The sequence below is a fragment of the Ochotona princeps genome, chromosome 2, assembly GCF_030435755.1.
Source record: "Ochotona princeps isolate mOchPri1 chromosome 2, mOchPri1.hap1, whole genome shotgun sequence".
NCBI classification, from domain to species: Eukaryota; Metazoa; Chordata; class Mammalia; order Lagomorpha; family Ochotonidae; genus Ochotona; species Ochotona princeps.
The window spans coordinates 40,260,686-40,280,217 of NC_080833.1; the positions used below are offsets into that span (position 1 = coordinate 40,260,686).

Sequence of the window (19,532 nt, forward strand, 5' to 3'; positions counted from 1 at the left end):
ACCCTAGCTAGGTTAAGGTTCCCATCAAGGGGCGCATGTGCTGGAATGGAGGCTGCGTTCTGATCAGGATACGGTTGTAGTCTCCCTTGGCACAAGTGTGGACTGGGACTGGACGCACCAAGCCGGGCCAGACTCCAACACCTTCTGGTGTCCTGGAGGACCAGGGTAGAAGTGGGATGGAGTAGGCTAGGTCTCAACCCCTACTGAGCCATGTGTGAGCCATATGTGGGTATGGACGAGCTGTGGCTGGGCTGAAACATGCAACAGTAAGAACCAGATTGGGTTGAAGGCCAGTCAGGAAAAGCCACTGTTCCTGCTAGGACAGGAGGTGAACTGAGTAGGGCTGGCTCATTGACCCCCTGGTATGCGTGAAATCTGGCATTGGGAGAGGTTCTGATGGAGGAGCCTGGGAAACTCCTCTGGCAGGACACAGACCCGGCAGGTAAGTGCAAGAAGCATGATAGGAAACAGCCCAGAACAGGCCATGGAAAGTTTCCCAATGGAATATATTTTGCATGGGTTGGGGGCAGACCAGGCTGAATCAGTTCACATCATCTACTGGCGAATCCAAGCACCGGAACAGAGTGTGGGTCAAGCCAAGTTCGGTTGAGACAAAAAACCAGTGCACAATACAGAATGCCAAGGTGAGATTACCTGTACCGGATGTGACCGCAGTGCCCAACCTTGTTCTTAATTTTAGAGGTAAAATCTTTAAACTTTCACTATTGGACATCATATCTTCTGTGGGTATTTCATACTATACTGAAGTAGTTTCTTCCTGTTGCTAGTTTGAGTGTTTTCATCATGAATATATTTGTTCAAACTGCCTTTCTGCATAAATTGAGACATTCTTGCAGTATTTTTCTTTCATTTTGTTAATATGTGGTGTGTTAGATTAAGGTCTCTTTATTAGCAGAACACACTACCACCATATTCATCAGTCTTCAGTCTTTTAAAGTTTAGTTTCTATACAGCAGTCAGTGCATGGGCAGGTGTATCGATGTCCGCTTAAACGTCTTCTTTAGACCCCTCAAGAATAAGTTTCCTGGGCCCGGCACGGTGCAGTGGTTAAGGTCTTCGCCTTGCACATGCCAGGATCCCATATGGTTGCCAGTTCTAATCCCAGCGGCCCTGTTTCCCATCTTGCTCCCTGCTTGTGGCCCTGGAAAGCAGTTTGAGGACAGTCCAAAGCTTTGGGACCCTGCACCCACGTGGGAGACCTAGAAAAGCTCCTGGTTCCTGGCTTCAGATTGGCTCAGCTCCAGTCATTGCGCTCACTTTGGGAGTGAATCATCGGACAGAAGATCTTCCTCTCTGTCTCTCCTCCTCTATGTATATCTGCCTTTCCAATAAAAAAAAATAAATCTTTAAAAAAAAAAATAAGTTTTCCATGTGACATATAAAACTTAATAGCTGTCAACCCATCATGACATTGTCTGTAATTTTGTTCTACACTATGATCAAACTGCACTTATCTGTCCCCATAAACAAATCAGATAATATGATTCTCAGCACTCTGCCATTCACAATGGCTCATTCTTCATAAACCAATTTGCATGTAAACTCTGGTGTTTCTTGTTATAATACTTATTCTGTGTCTGGTACATGTCAGACACCAAGTAGGCTGTTGGGGGTACAAAGGTAGGTAAGGCAAACAAGGTTTTTAAGTGAAAATGTGCCTAATGGATACTCTTGTATCTATGTTCCCATACCATCTGACTCCTACCTGAATCTTTCTTATCGCTCATGTATATGGAAACATAAATTCATCTGGTCATCACATACTGAGCATTTGATATGTTTCTATAGTCAAAACTAAAAACTAATCTTTTAAGATTAGCTGTATTATGGGTAGGGGTGGGAAAACGTCACATTTCAGCTGCCCTTCTACTTCTTCCAATCAGCTGAGCTTTGGACAATCTCAAGATGCCAGTCCTCAGGAGACTGCATGGCCTCACCGAAGAACTAAGAAGAGAATGCATAGGTACTTGGCTAGAGATAATGAAAAAGTAATTGAAAACCCATAAAATCTACAACTTGAATTTAACTACCGATCTCAAAAATTTCCTTTTGCTTCTAGGTAAGATAGTAACAAAATGCTAATTATATTAAAATAATTCATGCAGGAAATGGATAGAATCAGAACCACTGCATAGAAGCTAGAAGGACACATATTTCGGTTTAAGGTGCACAACAACAAGGCAAATTGCCAACAGTAGCAGAATCATAACAGAGAGAAAAAAATGAGTATATTTTGAAGTCATCCTGGCTCTAATGTTTGGTATTTACAATACCTCGAATAAATGTTTAGTTGAATGAAGATGGGGGGTAAAGTGTAAGTTATGCCAAGTGATTTTAAAAAACCCCTTCCAGCTTTATGATCCTGTGATAATATAACAACTAAGTCACAGTTTCTTGCCTTGTCTGACTAGCTTCCTAGAGGAAGTGGTTTTATAACTAGAAAAAGAAGGAAAAATAATAGACTAATCTCAGATAACCAGATGGTAGGATATTACTGAGGCAGTGACAGTTGCAGCTTGGCAAAGCCTTTCAACACCACTCTAACCTCACAAACCTTGCTTCTCATTGTATGACATTTACCTCTCTTTGCTAAATAACAAATATAATGGTGAGGTACAGAAAGAAATAAATGAAGTAAAACAGTCACTTTTAAAACAGTTACTTATCACCTCTTAGTGAATAGAACAATTAGGAATTCTGGTAGGAGCAAGATGGCCACCTTTTAATGTTATTTGGATCTATTCCATAGAGCTGAAACAGTATGTGTATTCCATATAAATACATTCAAGCACTTTAAAGAAAATTTTTATTACATTATTTCTGAAAATTTCTGCTGAGCAGTGAAACTCAGTATTCTTTTTATTTCTCAAGGATTAGACAGTAAAGTGTTGCAAACATAGTATGAGCCCTGGAAGGAAATTTATATTTCTGGAGACTAAGTACAGTAGAATACAGTAACACAATAATACTTCAAAAGGTTCATGGTGAAAAGGGATTACAAGATGTTTATTTTGTGTAAAAATCTTTTGAACAGCAGGAATAGGTTTTTCGTGATACACCATTTTCTATTAACTTTTTGAAGACATGGTCTGTACTGAAGAAAAAGAGCTTCTCTGGAACTTCCAAAAAAATGTGAAAATTCAAAATTGTGAAGTTGCTTTTTCATAGATGATCACAGACTGAAACTTTCCTTACATAACTCTGTATTTCTTTCACATCATTAACTGACATAAATATTTTGGCTTTATAGTTCCTGTGGTAGTTACAGAACAAGTACCCAAAATACATTAAATTAAAAAGAAGCAACCATATTTCAGACAGAATGAAAGTAGAGAAACGTTTCAACTGCCCAGCCCAAGCTTTTGATCCTTTCAGTGGTATTCCCACCTATGAAAGTCAGGCATAAATAGCATTGCTGTGTAGTATGAAGTTATGATCTCTTTTGAATATACTTATAAAGTTAATGCACTAATCTGATTAGCACGCAGTAGGAATCCAAGTAAAAATTTGTTTGATGATCAAGTTGTAACGTCCATGTTCTCATTTATATTTTCTTACAGGCAAGGTCAGAGTTAGGCAAAAAATACTATTGGTAGTCATGAATAATTACATTGCTTTTAACATTGTTCAGGACCACAAACACACACCATATATATAAGCATCCAACCTTATCACCTCCCCATTCCTCGTTTCTACAGCAACTTGTGTACATTACTTTCACTGTATTTTTGCATTACATGATAATCATTTTAAACTATCATCTTTAATTCTCAGCATTTTGATACAAGTACAGTATGTTACTCTCTTATCTCATATGCAGTACAAAGTATAGCTCCTAGAAGGTGTTCTGATCTGTCACTTAAAGAAATTCCAACATCAATCATGATAAATTTACTCATCTATGCTCAGCAGATAAGCAAAAACCTCTGTTAACCTGACAGTTTTAAGGAAAAAACCATTTGAAGCCACCTACCGAATTCTTTCTGTTGAAACATGAAGCTAACAGAAGTATTAACAATGACCTCTTACAAAAAATTTCTCCCTTCAAGAATTTACCAAGACTTAATTCACATTACATTGGCCTCATCAATGCATTGCTGCGGTAGTTAAAAAGAATAGGAAGTAGGCAGCTGGGAGGACAAACATTGTGTTCAATGAAAAGCTGGCAAACAGGCTTACCTCTTCTGACTGCTTCCGGCTGTGTGTTGGTGAAGCTCTTCTTCCTACTGTAAGTCGGTGGCAGGGATAAGAGAGGCCTGATTCTGCAAGACACATCTGTAAAAAGGAGAATCCACAATTGGTAAGGAAACTTCACATACGTCTCACTATTATCTCACCTTTCTGGTATTCTCTATTGTTTTAAAAGCTAGTTCATAAAGCAGGATTTCTGATCTATTACCAAGAAGGGTTCTTGAAAATTTAAAATTTTGTCATATAAATGATATTATGCCAGCCAAGATCAAGTTGCACACTAAATTATAGACAGAGAACCTGGGAAATTGTAATGAGCTGAAAATAAGGCCAGTGAACAACTACTACATTTTCTGATTAGTACAATGAATAGCTTTCTAACTCCCAAAGTACTAATGGTACCTAGAAGAGTATTTGCTGAAGGAGACATTTACCTATTTAACTTTCAGGATATAGCAATAATATTTTATTTTAAAAATCTATTTATTGATTAGAAAGAGAGGGAAGGAGAGAGAGAAAGAGATTTTACATTCACAGTTTTATTTCCTGAATCAGTAGCTACAATGGCTAGGGTTGGTCCAGGCCAAAGTCAGGAGCCAGAAGCTTCGACTGTGCTTCCAATATGGGCACAGGGATCCAATCACTTGGACCATCTTCTACCGCGCTCCCAGACCCATTAACAGGATGCTGGATTGAAAAGAAAGCAGCTGGGATTTGAATGAGCATCCACATGGAATGTTAGTGTAGCAACTGCTACGTTTACCCATTGTGTCACAATGTGGTTCCATAAATGACATTTCAGTGAATATTAATGCATAATTTACCTTTTAATTATCATTTTATTCTTACCAATACTAAGCAATAGTACATTTTATTTACATGCTTTCATTAAAACACATTTTAACACACTATTCCAGCTTATTAAACTATGAGGCATATAAAGATCCTAGCATAATATCCATCATATATTCACTTTTCAGTCTTTATTATTATAAGTAACTAAAGAACTGTTATTAATCAATATAATGAGTGAACATGTACATTTCTAATTTCTATTTAAGTTTATTTATAGGTCAAATATTAAAGGAGATTTGAAGTTTAAATCTGAGGAAACATGCAAAAAATGAACAAATCTGAAGGGTTTTTAAAAGGATTCATTTACTTTTATTGGGAAGGCAGATTTACAGAGAGAAAATGGGACAAAGAGAAAGATCTTCCATCCACTGGTTCACCCCCCAAAAGGCCTCAGTGGCCAAAGCTGAGCCAGTCTGAAGTGGAGAACCAGGAGATTCTGCCTGGTACAGATAATATAATGAATAAGACAACAGACAGTATCTGCAATTCAAAGGTGAAAAGGACAAAACCCTTTGTGAATGAACGAGCAGATGGAAGATATCTCCACAACATAGAGATAAATGAATGTGGGTAAAGCAATAATGAAATGTTTAGCAAACAATAGATGCCAAAACTTTTTTCTGTTATTTTATTTTATTTTTTAATTATTTATTATTTAACTTCATTAATTACATTGTACTATGTGACACAGTTTCATAGATACTTGGGTTCTCCCACCCCTTCCCAAACCCTCCCACCATGGTGGATTCCTCCACCTTGTTGCATAACCACAGCTCAAGTTCAGTTGAGATTCCCCCATTGCAAGCGTATACCAAACATAGAGTCCAGCATCTTATTGTCCAGTCAAGTTCAACGGCTTCTTAGGTATACTCTCTCTGGTCTGAAGACAGAGCCAGCAGAGTATCATCCCAGTCAATTGAAAGCTCCAACATACCATCAGCAAAAATTTATATCATTATGAAATTAATTGACATAGTAATGAGTAACCAATATGTTAAAAGTAAATGCGAGTTCCCAACCACCTTCTGTGACCACCTCACCTATACTTCAATTTAGTTTATACACAACATATAACATTCAAAACATAACATGTTATACATAACATCATATCATCTTAAATTAAGGCAAACATGTGGTATTTAACCTTTTGTGATTGGCTCATTTCCCTTAGCATTATGGTTTCCAGTTTGGCCCATTTGGCCACAAAGAACTGCATTTTGTTTTTTTTAATAGCTGAGTAGTATTCCATGGAGTAGATGAACCATAGCTTTCTTATCCAATCCTCTGTTGATGGGCATTTTGATTGCTTCCATGTTTTTGCAATTACTGATTGTGCTGCTATGAGCATAGGAGTGCATGTTGGTTTCTCATAAAACAAGTGTTCTGGATATATTCCTAGGAGTGCTATTGCTGGATCATACGGTATGTTGAATTTGAGTTGGTTGAATATTCTCCATACTGATTTCCATAGAGGCTGTACCAGCCTGCAGCCCCACCAGCAGTGGAGTAGGGATCCCTTTTCCCCGCAACTTCGCCAACAAGTGTTGTTGGTGCTTTTATTCATGTGGGCCAGTCTTACTGGCGTTAGGTGTACCTCACTGATGTTTTAATTTGGATTTCCCTTATTGCCAGGGAACTTGAGCATTTTTTCATATGTTTATTTGCCATTTGGGTTTGTTCCTTTGTGAAGTGTTTGCCCATTTCCCGTGCCCATTTCTTGAGTGGCTTGTTTGGGAATAAATCTAACCAAAAATGTAGGAGACTTATTTGAAGAAAACTACAAACTACTTAAAAAAGAAATTGAACAAGACCTCAAAAGATGGAGTAACATCCCATGCTCCTGGATAGGTAAAATCAATATCATTAAAATGTCTATACTGCCAAAAGCAATATATACATTCAACGCAATCCCAATCAAATTGCCCAAAACATTCTTCATGGAACTGGAAATAATGATCCAAAGGTTCATCTGGAAGCACAAAAAACCACGGATAGCTAGAACCATCCTGAAGAACAGGAAGTTAGCAGGGGGAATCACAGTTCCGGACCTCTGGACATACTATAGGGCAGTGGTTATCAAAACAGCGTGGTACTGGCACAAAGATAGAGAGGAAGATCAATGGAGCAGAATAGAAACACCAGAAGGAAACCCACACAGATACGGCCAAATAATCTTTGACAAAAAGACAAACGACAATCCAGGCAAATGGGAAGGTCTGTTTTTTCTGTTATTTTATAATGAGTACTTATATCCTGACATATGGCATCCAGTGAGAGCATGACATACTAAATTTAGAGGCTGTTGACAGGAACAATAACAACAACAAAAAGAAGACTATTGAAGGGCTGCCATTGTGGCAGTGTAGGTTAAACCATCACTTGCAATCCTGGCATCCCATATGGGTCCCTGCCTCCCAAGAACTGAACAAAGCTCCTGACTTCACGATGGCTCAATCACGGCTGTCAGAGCCATTTGGGGGAATGAATCAGTGGATGGAAAACCTCTCTCTCTCTCTCTCCCTCTCTCTCTCTCTGCCTCACCCTTTCTCTAATTCTGCCTTCAAATAAAATAAATGTATCTCTTAAAAATAATAACAATAATAGGTCAGAAACACACAAGGCCAGTATTGTGGCATGGTAGGTTAAGTTTGCAACGCCAGCATCCCAGATGAGTGCAAGTTCAAGTACCAGCTCCACTTTCAATTCAGCTCCTTGCTAATACGCCTAGAAAAACCATATAAAATATGCAAATGTTTGAGCCCTGATACCAAAGTGAGAGATTCAGAGGAGTTTCTGGTCCTGGCTTCAGCCTGGCCCAGACTCTGCTCTTATAATCACTTAAGGATAAACCAAACCAGAAGATGGAGGAGCTCATTCTCTCTTTCCTCTTTCTGTAAGTTTGCATTTCAAACAAATAAAATGGATATTTTAAAAGATTAGGAATACATTAACCATGCTAATACTCTCGAAGTAATACCTATAAAAAATATAGGCTTCTCAGAATCCTATTAGGGGTTCTATACATTCAAAATTTTATACTACCACTTCGAAAGTATTTGCCTTTTCACTGTACTTTTACATTGATTTTGAAAAACCAACAGTGGGGCCCGGCGGCATGGCCTAGCGGCTAAAGTCCTGGACTTGAATGCCCCGGGATCCCATATGGGCGCCGGTTCTAATCCCGACAGTTCCACTTCCCATCCAGCTCCCTGCTTGTGGCCTGGGAAAGCAGTGGAGGACAGTCCAAAGCTTTGGGACACTGCACCCGCGTGGGAGACCCGGAAGAGGTTCCTGGTTCCCAGCTTCGGATCGGATCGGCACAGCACTGGCCGTTGCGGCTCACTTGGGGAGTGAATCATTGGACAGAAGATCTTCCTCTCTGTCTCTCCTCCTCTCTGTATATCTGACTTTGTAATAAAAATAAATCTTTAAAAAGAAAAAGAAAAGAAAAACCAACAGTGGGCAAATCTGTTTATACCTTAGCAGTTATCAAGCAGTGGCAAACTGTGTTAAAAGTTCCCATTCATTGTAAAAATGACCATCTGGAGCCATCATGGAAGCATAATAGGTAAAGCCACTGCTTGCAATTGCACCATCCCATACTGACACACTGGTTTGGGTCCCACTATCTCCACTTTCAATCCAGCTCCTTGTTAATACACATAGGAATCGCAGAATATGGCGGAGACATAAATTCAGTTCCTAGTTTCTGGCTTCTGCCTGGCTGAGCCCAAAGTGTTATGGCCACTTACAGAGCAAAAGAAACAGAAAAAAAGATGTTTCTGTCTTTCCCTCTCTCTCTCTGCCACTATGCTTCACATAAGTAAAAGAAATTTTTAAAAAGATTTATTTATTTTTATTGCAAAGTCAGATATACAGAGAAGAGGAGAGACAGAAACAAAGATCTTCCATCCAATGATTCACTCCCTGAGTGAATACAACGGCCGGTGCTGAGCCAATCCGAAGCTGGGAACCAGGAGCTTCTTCCGGGTCTCCCACGTGGTGCAGGATCCCAAGGCTTTGGACTGTCCTCGACTGCTTCCCAGGCCACAAGCAGGGAGCTGGATGGGAAGTGGAGCTGTCGGGATTAGAACCGGCACCCATATGGGATCCCGGGGCTTTCAAGATGAGGACTTAGACCGCTAGGCCCTCACACGGGGCCCAAGAAATATTTTTGAAACACCAGTTTCATTTAGGAATACCCTCCAGGCCAATAAAAAGTTTTACTTAGAATTAAATCTTTGCTATTGTGAACATGTTTTGATAATATTCCATGTGACCAACTGTAACTATTGAGAAAGCATTTATTCAATTGTACAAGTTGCATATTAAAACCAGACACTATGTTTATAGAGCACCATTACTACTTAAACAAGTGATAGGAGAAAAAACTACAGTTATTTGGATTTATTTTTTCAAAATTAAATGAGACTCTTACTTTAAGGAACAAGTCCAACAGTAGCAATTGCCAATGACAAAATTTATGTTTTCAAGTACAAATTTAAAATTTAGTACACTATCAGTAATCACGAGCTCAACAGCTTTTCAGTGCTTACTGACTTTTCTGATGAGATTTGCAATCTTAACAGATGAAATGTGTCAACATTTTAAAAACATCCCAAGCTCAAAGAACCTATATTCTTTAGATGAATAATGAACACATGAAACTATCAAAGTACACATCAGTAATAAATCTACGCAAAGTAAGACAGAGCTTTTCTGTTTAAAAACATTTGTTTCCTTATTTAAAAGACAGAGCAACAAAGAGAAAGAGAGGTTTCCATTTGTTGGTTCACTCTCCATATGTGTGCAGTAACAGGGATGGACCAGGCTGAAGCCAAGAGCCTAAAACTCTTTATGGCTCTTTCATGTGAATAACAGGAGTTAAGCAATCAAGCCATCCTGCCATGCATTCCCAGGCAAATCAGCAGGGAGACTACAGGGAGCGAACAGCCGGGACTCAAAATGGCAATCATAGAGAATAATGGCATCACGGGCTGCAGCTGCAATTGCTGTTCCACAATGCCAATCCAGATCAATAGATATTACAAAGTCTAAAAAATGGATATGGCTTTAGATTTCATTTTGGAAATGAACCTTATCAAATTTTAGTTTAATAACAAAGAAGAATATACACAATCATCTGAAGTGCCCATTTAAATAGTCCTCCCTTTTCTAACTATAGTTCTGTCTATATTTTCTTCATATCATTCAACTAAAACAGTACGTTTCAACTGGTAAATGTTAAGGAAGAGAAGCAGGAGAAATCAGTGGGCATGTATTAAGTCAGAAATCAAAAGATTTGTAAAAATGTAAGAGGGTCACCCACTTTCACCGAATTTTTAGAAATACAATTGCTTTGGATTAAAGGCTGTTCTAGCTCCTAATTCTAATGAACAATGAGATGTGGGAGGAAGTAGTGATTTGCAAGTTGTTGGTTCCTGCCACTTGCGAGGGACCTGGATTGAGTTCCTAGTTTGCAGCTCTGGCTATTGCCCTGGCCGCTTAGCATGGGCACTTGCACCGTCTCTCTCTGACTCCTAACGAAAACAAAGTGGAAGCAAGGGCAACAAGAAAGAGGCAGGAAGGGAAGAAAAAGTGCAACGAGACACTGAAGTATCAAACTTGTGGGCTATCGAGAGTATACAGATGAATAATAAAAATGATTTCAAGTAACAGTATACTAAAAGTACTAAACAGTATTTTTTTGGTAAAATTTTAGAATAGCTCTGACATTTTCAGAATATTGCACCAGGAGCTAGAAGATCAGAGTAAATGGGGTGTTTGCTTGGTCATTAGGTACTTTAATGTTTCATTTTCAAAAATATGGGACTAATCCACTGAATGATCTCTCAAATATCTTACAGCTCTAATGTACTATGACTGTAATACATCACTGAAGAGATTTCGTTAAATTACCTACAAACTCCTTAACCTGCCTGGGACAGACTCAGTAATAAAAGTAAACAAATCTGACAGTTTTAATTTTTAAAAATCAGTTTATAAAATATGGTTCCTTTGGGGCCCAGTGCTGTGGCACACTGAGTAGGACTGTCAATTGTAGTGACAGAATCCCATACTGGCGGTGCTGCAAGTCCTGGCTACTCTATTTCTGATCCAGTTCCCTGCTAATGCACCTGGGAAAAAGCAGCAGCAGATGACCTCTGAACCCAACTGGGAGACCCGGTAGAAGCTGTGGGCTCTGGAACAGCTTGGCTCTGGTCACAGTGGACATTTGGGGAGTAAACCACTAGATGGAAGAATCTGAGCTCTCTCTTTCCGTATTACTCTTTCCCTCTCTGATCCTTTCAAATAAATATTTAAAACTGATTTCCTAAAGAACATTAACATACGAAAGAATTTTAAAAAATCACTATATAGAGCTGGTCATTATCCTAACAAGGCACCAACATAATCAATTCCATCCACACCCAGAAATGCTATTGTGCACCAGCTTTAAATAGAAACGTTATAATAACATGAAGATACACAGGTATATATAAACAATATTGAATATCACAGTATTGACGTGAAATAATAAACTATAGCTTGATGTGTATAATTTGATGCATTTTATCGTAAGTATATAAATTTCATGCACCTCGTCATAAGCATACATAAATTCACAAAACCAGAGTGAAAATATTTTAATAATAATCCTAATTGTTCAGAGCTTAATATGTATTATATTACATAAAGTACCTCATATGCATTACCCCATTCGTTTCTCACAATGGTCCTGCTGGGTAGGTATTATTATAATCATTTTAAAGATGAAGTCACTAAACCTTACATACATTAAGAAGCTTGACAAGGTCACAGAAATATTGAATGATAAGCCAACATTAAAACTCAAGCATTTTTATTTTACAGCTAGTTAAGATGTATCTAATCAAATAACTATTGAGAGGCCTTATTATAACTTTTCTTAAAGTCTGACAATATTTACTTTCTTTGGCTTAATTAAAATAGCTATTATTGGAGAACATCAATTTTTAAGGTACTATATAATTAAGTTGCTTAACCTAGCAGAAGTATGTCTGCTATTCCATAAACTAAAAATCACGACCACAAAACAGCTTCAGAGAGGTAGAATAGTCCAAGACGAATCAGCTATGAGCATAAACCCGATTTAAATTACAAAAGCCATAGAATTTTCTATCACTTTCCTAATACAAAGACTTTTATGAATAAGGAGCCCTGAAGATGACTATTGGATCAACTCTGCAAAATTTTCAGATGCTCACTGTTCAACTGGATGATTACTGAGGTAGTTTCAAGCCAAAATGATAACATTGAAATATCATTTACTGCCAACCAGAGCACAAATCCAAAAAATCTTTATCAGTTTCATTCACAATCTAAGCTTTTTAATATCACTTATATGCTAGAAAAGTCACCACAGCTTTAATTTGTGGCAGGCTGAAGCAAGCTTATTAAAAATGCTAGTTACCAAGTGTACATTCACTTGTCTGGACTAGCCCACTGCCACATTCTTGTAACAGGGTTAAACAGCAGTTTAGTCACTTCATAAAAAAATCACGCTGTTAAAATGAAAGTGACTAATAATATTTTAAAACTAATGGAATATTAAAGAGAGATATACAGTTCAAGATTATCTAAAAAATTCCTATGTAAATAGCTTAAAAAGCTGTTCTCTGCCTGGCCTTTCTGTGTTAAATGCCTAGACTGATTGGGCAAGTTAGTGAGGTCTAATGAAATAAACACCAACAGTAATAAAGTATGACTTTTGAAATCTATGTAAACACAAATACCACCATGTTAGAAAGCAGATGCAAAAGAACCAAGGACAGCTGATACAGAAGGCTTCATTTTAGATTTACGATACCAGAATTGAATGGTAGGACTTTGGTTCAGTGGTTAACCCACAACTTGGGACACCATATTGGTGTGCTTGAGCTTGAGTTACACTTTTGCCTCTGATTACTGCATCCCACTACTGCATACCCGGGGAGGCCACAGTGATGGTCTAAGCAGTTGGATTCCTGCCACCATGTGGGAGATCTGGACTGAGTTCTCAACTCCTGACTGTCCTGGCCCAACCATTGCTATTTTAGGCACTTGAAGAAATGAATCAGCTGATGAAAGATCTCATGATTTCCGTGTCTTCCCCTGCCTCTGTCTCTTCGGTTTCCAAATAAATGAAAATGTTTTCAAACAATTTCAAACTACATGTTAAAGATATTACAATTGGAAAGTTCCTTAGAATCTATCAATTACTGTCTCCTAACTGAGAGACTGGAGAAGCCTAATAATTGAGTCAAGTACTTCTGCCATCCTTTTCCCTCCCAAGGATCCCCTACTCCACTACAGATTAGTAAGAAAACTTTTCAGAGAGGTTATCAGCAGTCTACTCTTTAGCTTTTTAAAAAACAGATTTGCCTATTTTTTGGAAAGAGTTACAGCAAGAGAGGGAAGGAAAGAAAGAGAATATGAGAATGAGACTGATCAACTCACTGGTTTATTCCCCAGATGGCCACAATGCCTGGAGCTGGACAAGCCCAAAACAAGACCAGAAGCTTCATCTGGGTCTCTCACGTATGTGGCAGGGGCTCAAAAACATGGGCTATCTTTTTCTGTTTTTCCCAGGCCACTGGCAGGGAGCTGGACTGTAGTGCAGCACCTGGTACATGAACCAGTGCCCACATGGGATGCCAGTGCCACAGGCGGTAGCTGTGCTCGCTGCATCCTAATGCCTGTCCCTATGTTTTAATTTCTATCAATATCTCGCTAGTTCCACATGAATGATTTTTCCTCTTCATAAGATCTAACTTAAGCCTCTCATCTAATGGGGGGAAAACAGAGGTACAAAGGGGTAGAACTGTTGACGGAAAGTCACATATCTGCTTAATGTACTGTAAGCACATTTTCTTGATTTCTACTCTATAACTTTGTGTTAAACAGCTTTAACTATTTCTTTTTAAGATTTATTTATGTATTTGAAAGAGTTAAAGAGAAGGGAGAAACAGAAAGATCTTCCACATACTGGTTGATTCCCCAAATGGCTGCAGCATTCAGGGCTTCCATCTTTCACTTCTCTCACAAGTGTATCTCACAGGTGTATCAGACAGGCAGAACACTACACAACACGATGCTGATACCTGAACTAGACATTCAAAAGATATTTCAGTTAATTGTAAAATACAAACTACCTTGACTGAATGATCTCAAATTTTCTAATCAAAGCACACATTTCAGAAATCTACATAAAATGATTCACACTGCTCCTGATGTGTTTTTGTTATATTTTTATTTCCTTTTTAATCTAGTGTAACTCTTGAAATCAAGAATCAGCTGCTGGTGTTTTTTCAAATCTCAACTGCCCAACTTTATGTTTCCCTGTATTGACCTAAATTTCATAACCAGTTTTTCCTACCAAAATGAAGCTGCTCAACATAAACATTTTTGTCATTAAATTTTTGTTTTGCATCTCAGCCTCAAAAAACAGGTTAAATAAGGAGATAAAAAGCTGCTTACTGAGCCAGAATAAAACAAGTCTATCTTACTGACTGAATATACTGATATTATAATATTCCTGAACTTAAATGGTATACTGGTTCCAGTGACAACCTCAGAAATATGGTCTTGGGCCTGGCGCAGAATAGTGGCTAAAGTCCTCACTTTGCATGCGCAGGCATCATACCTGGGTGTCTGTTCCCATTAAGCCTCTCTGCTTGTGGGCTGGGAGGAGCAGCAGAGGACAGTCCAAAGCCTTGGGACCCTGTACCCATGTGGAAGACTCAGAGGAAGCTCCTGCCTCCTGGGTTCAGATTGGCTCAGCTCCAGCCACTGCGGCCACTTGGGAAGTGAACCAGCTGACAGAAGATCTTTCTGTCTTGTCTTCTCTCTGCAAATTTACCTTTGCAATAAAAATTTTAAAATCCTTAAAAAAAAAGAAATATGGTACTAAGAGGCCAGCTTAATATCTCATGATGTTATATTCTCTCTCAGACCTATTTCAAGAAGATAATCAGGTCTATCTATATAGAAGTGCTAGACTCCAGGACAGCACTGTGACACAGCAAGATTAAGCTACTGCCTTTGATGCCAGGGCAACCACTGGAATCCTGACTGCTTCATTTCAGATCTAGCTCCCTGCTAATGTTGTCTGGAAAAGCATTAGAAAATGGCATGAATACTTGTGCCTCTGACATCCAAGTGGCAGGATCCAGATGTGGTACCACGCTCGCAGCTTCAGAATTGCCCACTGCTAGATGTTAGAGCCATTCAAATAAATAATCATTTAAGTAGAACTAAGAGTTCTACTTTAAGGTCAACTTGCATAGAGCAACAATCTCTCTTGTGAATTTGTGAATTAAAACAAACTTCTTTCTTCCTTCCTTCCTTCCTTCCTTCCTTCCTTCCTTTTTCTTTCTTTCTTTCTTTCTCTCTCTCTCTCTCTCTCTCTCTCTTCCTCGCTCCCTCCCTCCCTTCCTTCCTTCCTTCCTTCCTTCCTTTCTCTCTCTCTCTCTCTCTCTCTCTCTCTCTCTCTTTCTTTCTTTCTTTCTTTTGAAGGTCAGAGTTATAATAAGACAAGGAGAGACAGAGGGAGACCATATTCCATCTGTCAGCTCGCTTCCCAGATGGGTGCAGTGGCTGGATCTCAAGAACCAAGTGCACGGCAGAGGCCCAAAGACCTGGGCCATCATTTGTTGCTTTCCCAGAACAATAGCAGGGAGCAAGACTGGAAGTGGAGCAGCTTGGACTCGAAGGCCCACTACACCACAATCCTGGTCCCCTGGCCCTCTCAATTTTCAGTTTCCGCCTCTTCAATGCACTCTGGCATAGGATACAAAAGGGAGAATAGAACATGTTAAATATAGTGTGTCTAACTGATAACACTGATGAGGGGGGAAAGAGATACAAAACATGTGCAGATTCTTTAACTCTAGTCTTGCTTGGCAAATTAGTACAAATTTTAGACCCAGTTGTTAAATAAGTTATACTAAGCATACAGCTTTGCAGTCACTCAAAAAACATGTATCATATTCTTATTTTATTTTAGGTACTTAGATTCACAAATCTTAGCCACGTATCTTAACTCTGAACTTTAATGAATGTTACTTACTTGGGTAACTGTTTGACCTTAAAACCTAAAATTTCCTCATTTGTTGATAACAACGAAAATGATAAATGAAAATATGCCTACAATGGTGGATTTAATTTTGTGATTTTTTTTAAAGATTTATATATTTTTTATTACAAAGTCAGATATACAGAAAGGAGGAGAGAGAATGAGAGGAAGATCTTCTGTCCGATGATTCACTGCTCAAGTGACTGCAACAGCTGGTTCTGCGCCAATCCAAAGCTGGGAACCAGGAGCTTCTTCCGCGTCTCCCACGCAGGTGCAGGGTCCCAAAGCTTTGGGCCGTCCTTGTCTGCTTTCCCAGGCCACAAGCAGGGAGCTGGATGGGAAGTGGAGCTTGCCAGGATTAGAACTGGTGCCCATATGGGATCCTGGCACATTCAAGGTGAGGACTTTAGCCGCTAGGCCACGCCGCCGGGCCCTAATTTTGTGCTTTTTAAAGAAAGAACAACATACGTCATCTTTGGCATTCTGCCAGAAGGCAAGATGATCAGCGAGTTGTTTCCAGCTGCAATGTTCAATAACTTCTGTCTCTAAGAGTCTGAATCCAGGTGACAGCACTGGCATCGTTTAAGCCAGCTTATGTCACCTACATTTAACTTAATTATTATGTGTTCTGAAGCATACACAGAGCAACTAAAGATATTATTTAATCGTTTCTATGCCAAACATATATAAATATAAAAGATACATAATTACAAAAGATGTTGGTCAATCCTTATTGCTATTTATATACAAAAATATAAAAATTTATATTTTTTGTTATATATATAATATTTTCTGAGTGAGCAAGGTGAGCTTCGATTATTTAAGGGTTTCTGGTCACTTCCCTTAAGTGGCAACTAGCTATCTGAGATTTGGTTGCCTCTGAGAACCTGTGTCTTTTATTACTCACTCACTCACTATTTGCTTAGTACTGGGGCTTTTAAAAAGATACATTATAAAATATTGCCCTAAGGTGGGACTTTCTCCAGCTTTCCCATTGAATTTTTTAAGACCAACTTACCGCAAATTGAAAAACAAGTTAATAAGGGCAAAGGAAAGGGGTATTCTCTGCTACAGTTACTCTGGGAGACCACTTAAGTCTACTGAGAACATGCATCTAAAATACCTTTAACTAGCCTGTAAGTTAACTTTCTCTGCAGTTGAAGCAATTCAAGCATTATTTTTCTAGGTCTTTAGGCTGTAATGCTGTCCCTTTATGATTTTCTCCCATTAATGATGCTTGTGGTATGATTTCATGTGTGTGAAAGCATCGGTTAGCCAATACATGGTTAGAACACTGTGCACAGAACAATGGGCCCAAACTAAATTACTAAATCTGTTTGTTATTCAATGTACGACCCTGATCAATTTTCTTCCTTTTCACTGCCTGTAAAACAAAGAAACCTGACTCAATGATTTCCAATTTCTTAAGCAATTTTTTTCAGCCTGATGTTCAAGGTCATAATCTGACCTATTCTTACACCTATTACCATCCACACTTTTGTATACTGCTAATAGGTTATTTGCTCATTATCCAAAATTTTGCCTATAATGCTTATTTTTATGCTCTGGTTGTTCTATTATTCTTTCATTGATTAGCCTTCAGTATTCTCACTTGTCCACATAACACGGATGTGAGGATCACATGACAAAATGTAAGTAGAAGCCCTCTTCCAAAACTCACATCAACCTCTTCCTGAGTCTTCTCAAACATGTCTACTTTAAAATTGTTTGATAAACACTTGTTATCTTTCAGTAGTCAGTCATACCCAAAGACACCTACACCAATCTTCCAGAGATAAACATCTTTTCTTCAGCTCCTTGGAGGAGGCCCATAATCCCAGGTAGGAGCTGAGGAGACACTAAAATTGGGGATGTCACAGGGACAGGTTTTACATGGGTGAGCAGGAACTGGAGTTGACAGGAAAAAGGTCAAATTCCCAGGAAATATGATTCTGCCATTTGACATTTGTGTAAATCCTTTAGGGCATAGCCCTGAATAACATTTCTGTCACTTGGGAAGAGGTGGGCCCAAGAGAGATGGCAACATTGCTTCAATGATGCAGAGAGCCAGGAAATTTACTCTAGAAAGGGAGGGGAACAGGGAATGTTTCATGAAAGAGGAAGAACTCCCACTCCAAAATACATTCTCACAAGTCTCAACTGAGTTACAACCATGACAACTAAGTATGTAAGGTAAGCGTGCATCACTGTAAGGCAATTTCTTTGGTAAGCAGACGACCTGACATCTCCTTGGAAATGTGTAAAACCAGAGTAATGATGAACTTGCACCCCAAAGGCACAATGCCACAATTTGAAATCCTGGCTCAGCTGGCTGGCCACTCAATGAATTTGGATAAGTATTTCATCTTCTTGGCAACTCAGCTTCATTTTTTGTAAGGCTTTTGAGAGTCTAAGATTGTTGTGAGGACTTAACTATGTTAGCTTGTCATTCTACCCACCTACTAACCTGTACTATGATACAATTTGCTATGTAACTATGAGGAAAAAGTTAGAAAAATTAAACTGATTTTAAGCAATATTACTCACTTGAAGTTATGAAACAATTATGATTTGTCACATACATGGCTGAGTGTTAGCAATAAGGCCAATCTTCAAGAAGCTAATGGCTCTCTAGAATGGAGGAATTAGGTGAAAGGCAGAGAAAGAAACAGAGAGGGAGGGAAAAGGGAGGGAGAGAGAGAGAGAAACAAAAGCTCCTACTTGGGGCCTGGCGGTGTGGCCTAGCAGCTAAAGCCCTGGCCTTGAACACCCCTGGATCCCATATGGGTGCTGGGTCTAATCCCGACAGCTCCACTTCCCATCCAGCTCCCTGCTCGCGGCCTGGGAAAGCAGACAAGGACGGCCCAAAGCCTTGGGACACTGCACCTGTGTGGGAGACCCGGAAGAGGTTCCAGGTTCCTGGCTTTGGATTGGCTCAGAACCAGCCATTACAATCACGTGAGGAGTGAATCATTGGACAGAAGATCTTCCTCTCTGTCTCTCCTTCTCTATGTATATCTGACTTTGTAATAAAAAATAAATAAATCTTTAAAAAAAAAAAAAAAAGCTCCTACTCATGGACAATTCCTGAAGCCTGGCTGGGCCAAAGTTGTGAATGTAATCCAGGTCTAACACATGGGTGGCAGTTGACCAATTACTTGATTCATCACCAGTTACTCACAGAGCCTGTGTTAGCAGTAAACTGGAGGGAGCAGGGTGGGAAGTGAGTGTCTTCATCAGTAAGCTAAACACTTACTTGCATTTTAGGCTGTGGATCTATTTTATTCTGCAATGCCTAATCTTTGTTATCTCCTCTTAACAGGAATGAAACTAGTAATACTTGCCAACTTGTCATTCTACATGCAAGAAA

The 19,532-nt window shown here is 39.0% G+C and overlaps 1 protein-coding gene across 2 annotated transcripts in view; it reads right to left on the reverse strand.

Annotated features, from left to right (window-relative positions):
- The window catches only part of FAF1 (Fas associated factor 1), a 387,381-nt gene that overhangs the window by 146,872 nt on the left and 220,977 nt on the right, over positions 1–19,532 (reverse strand). For both annotated transcript variants that reach the window (XM_004588662.3, XM_058681408.1), the window contains one exon: positions 4,201–4,296. In XM_004588662.3, coding sequence (XP_004588719.2) covers positions 4,201–4,296 — 96 coding nt within the window. The remainder of the gene's footprint in view (positions 1–4,200; positions 4,297–19,532) is intronic.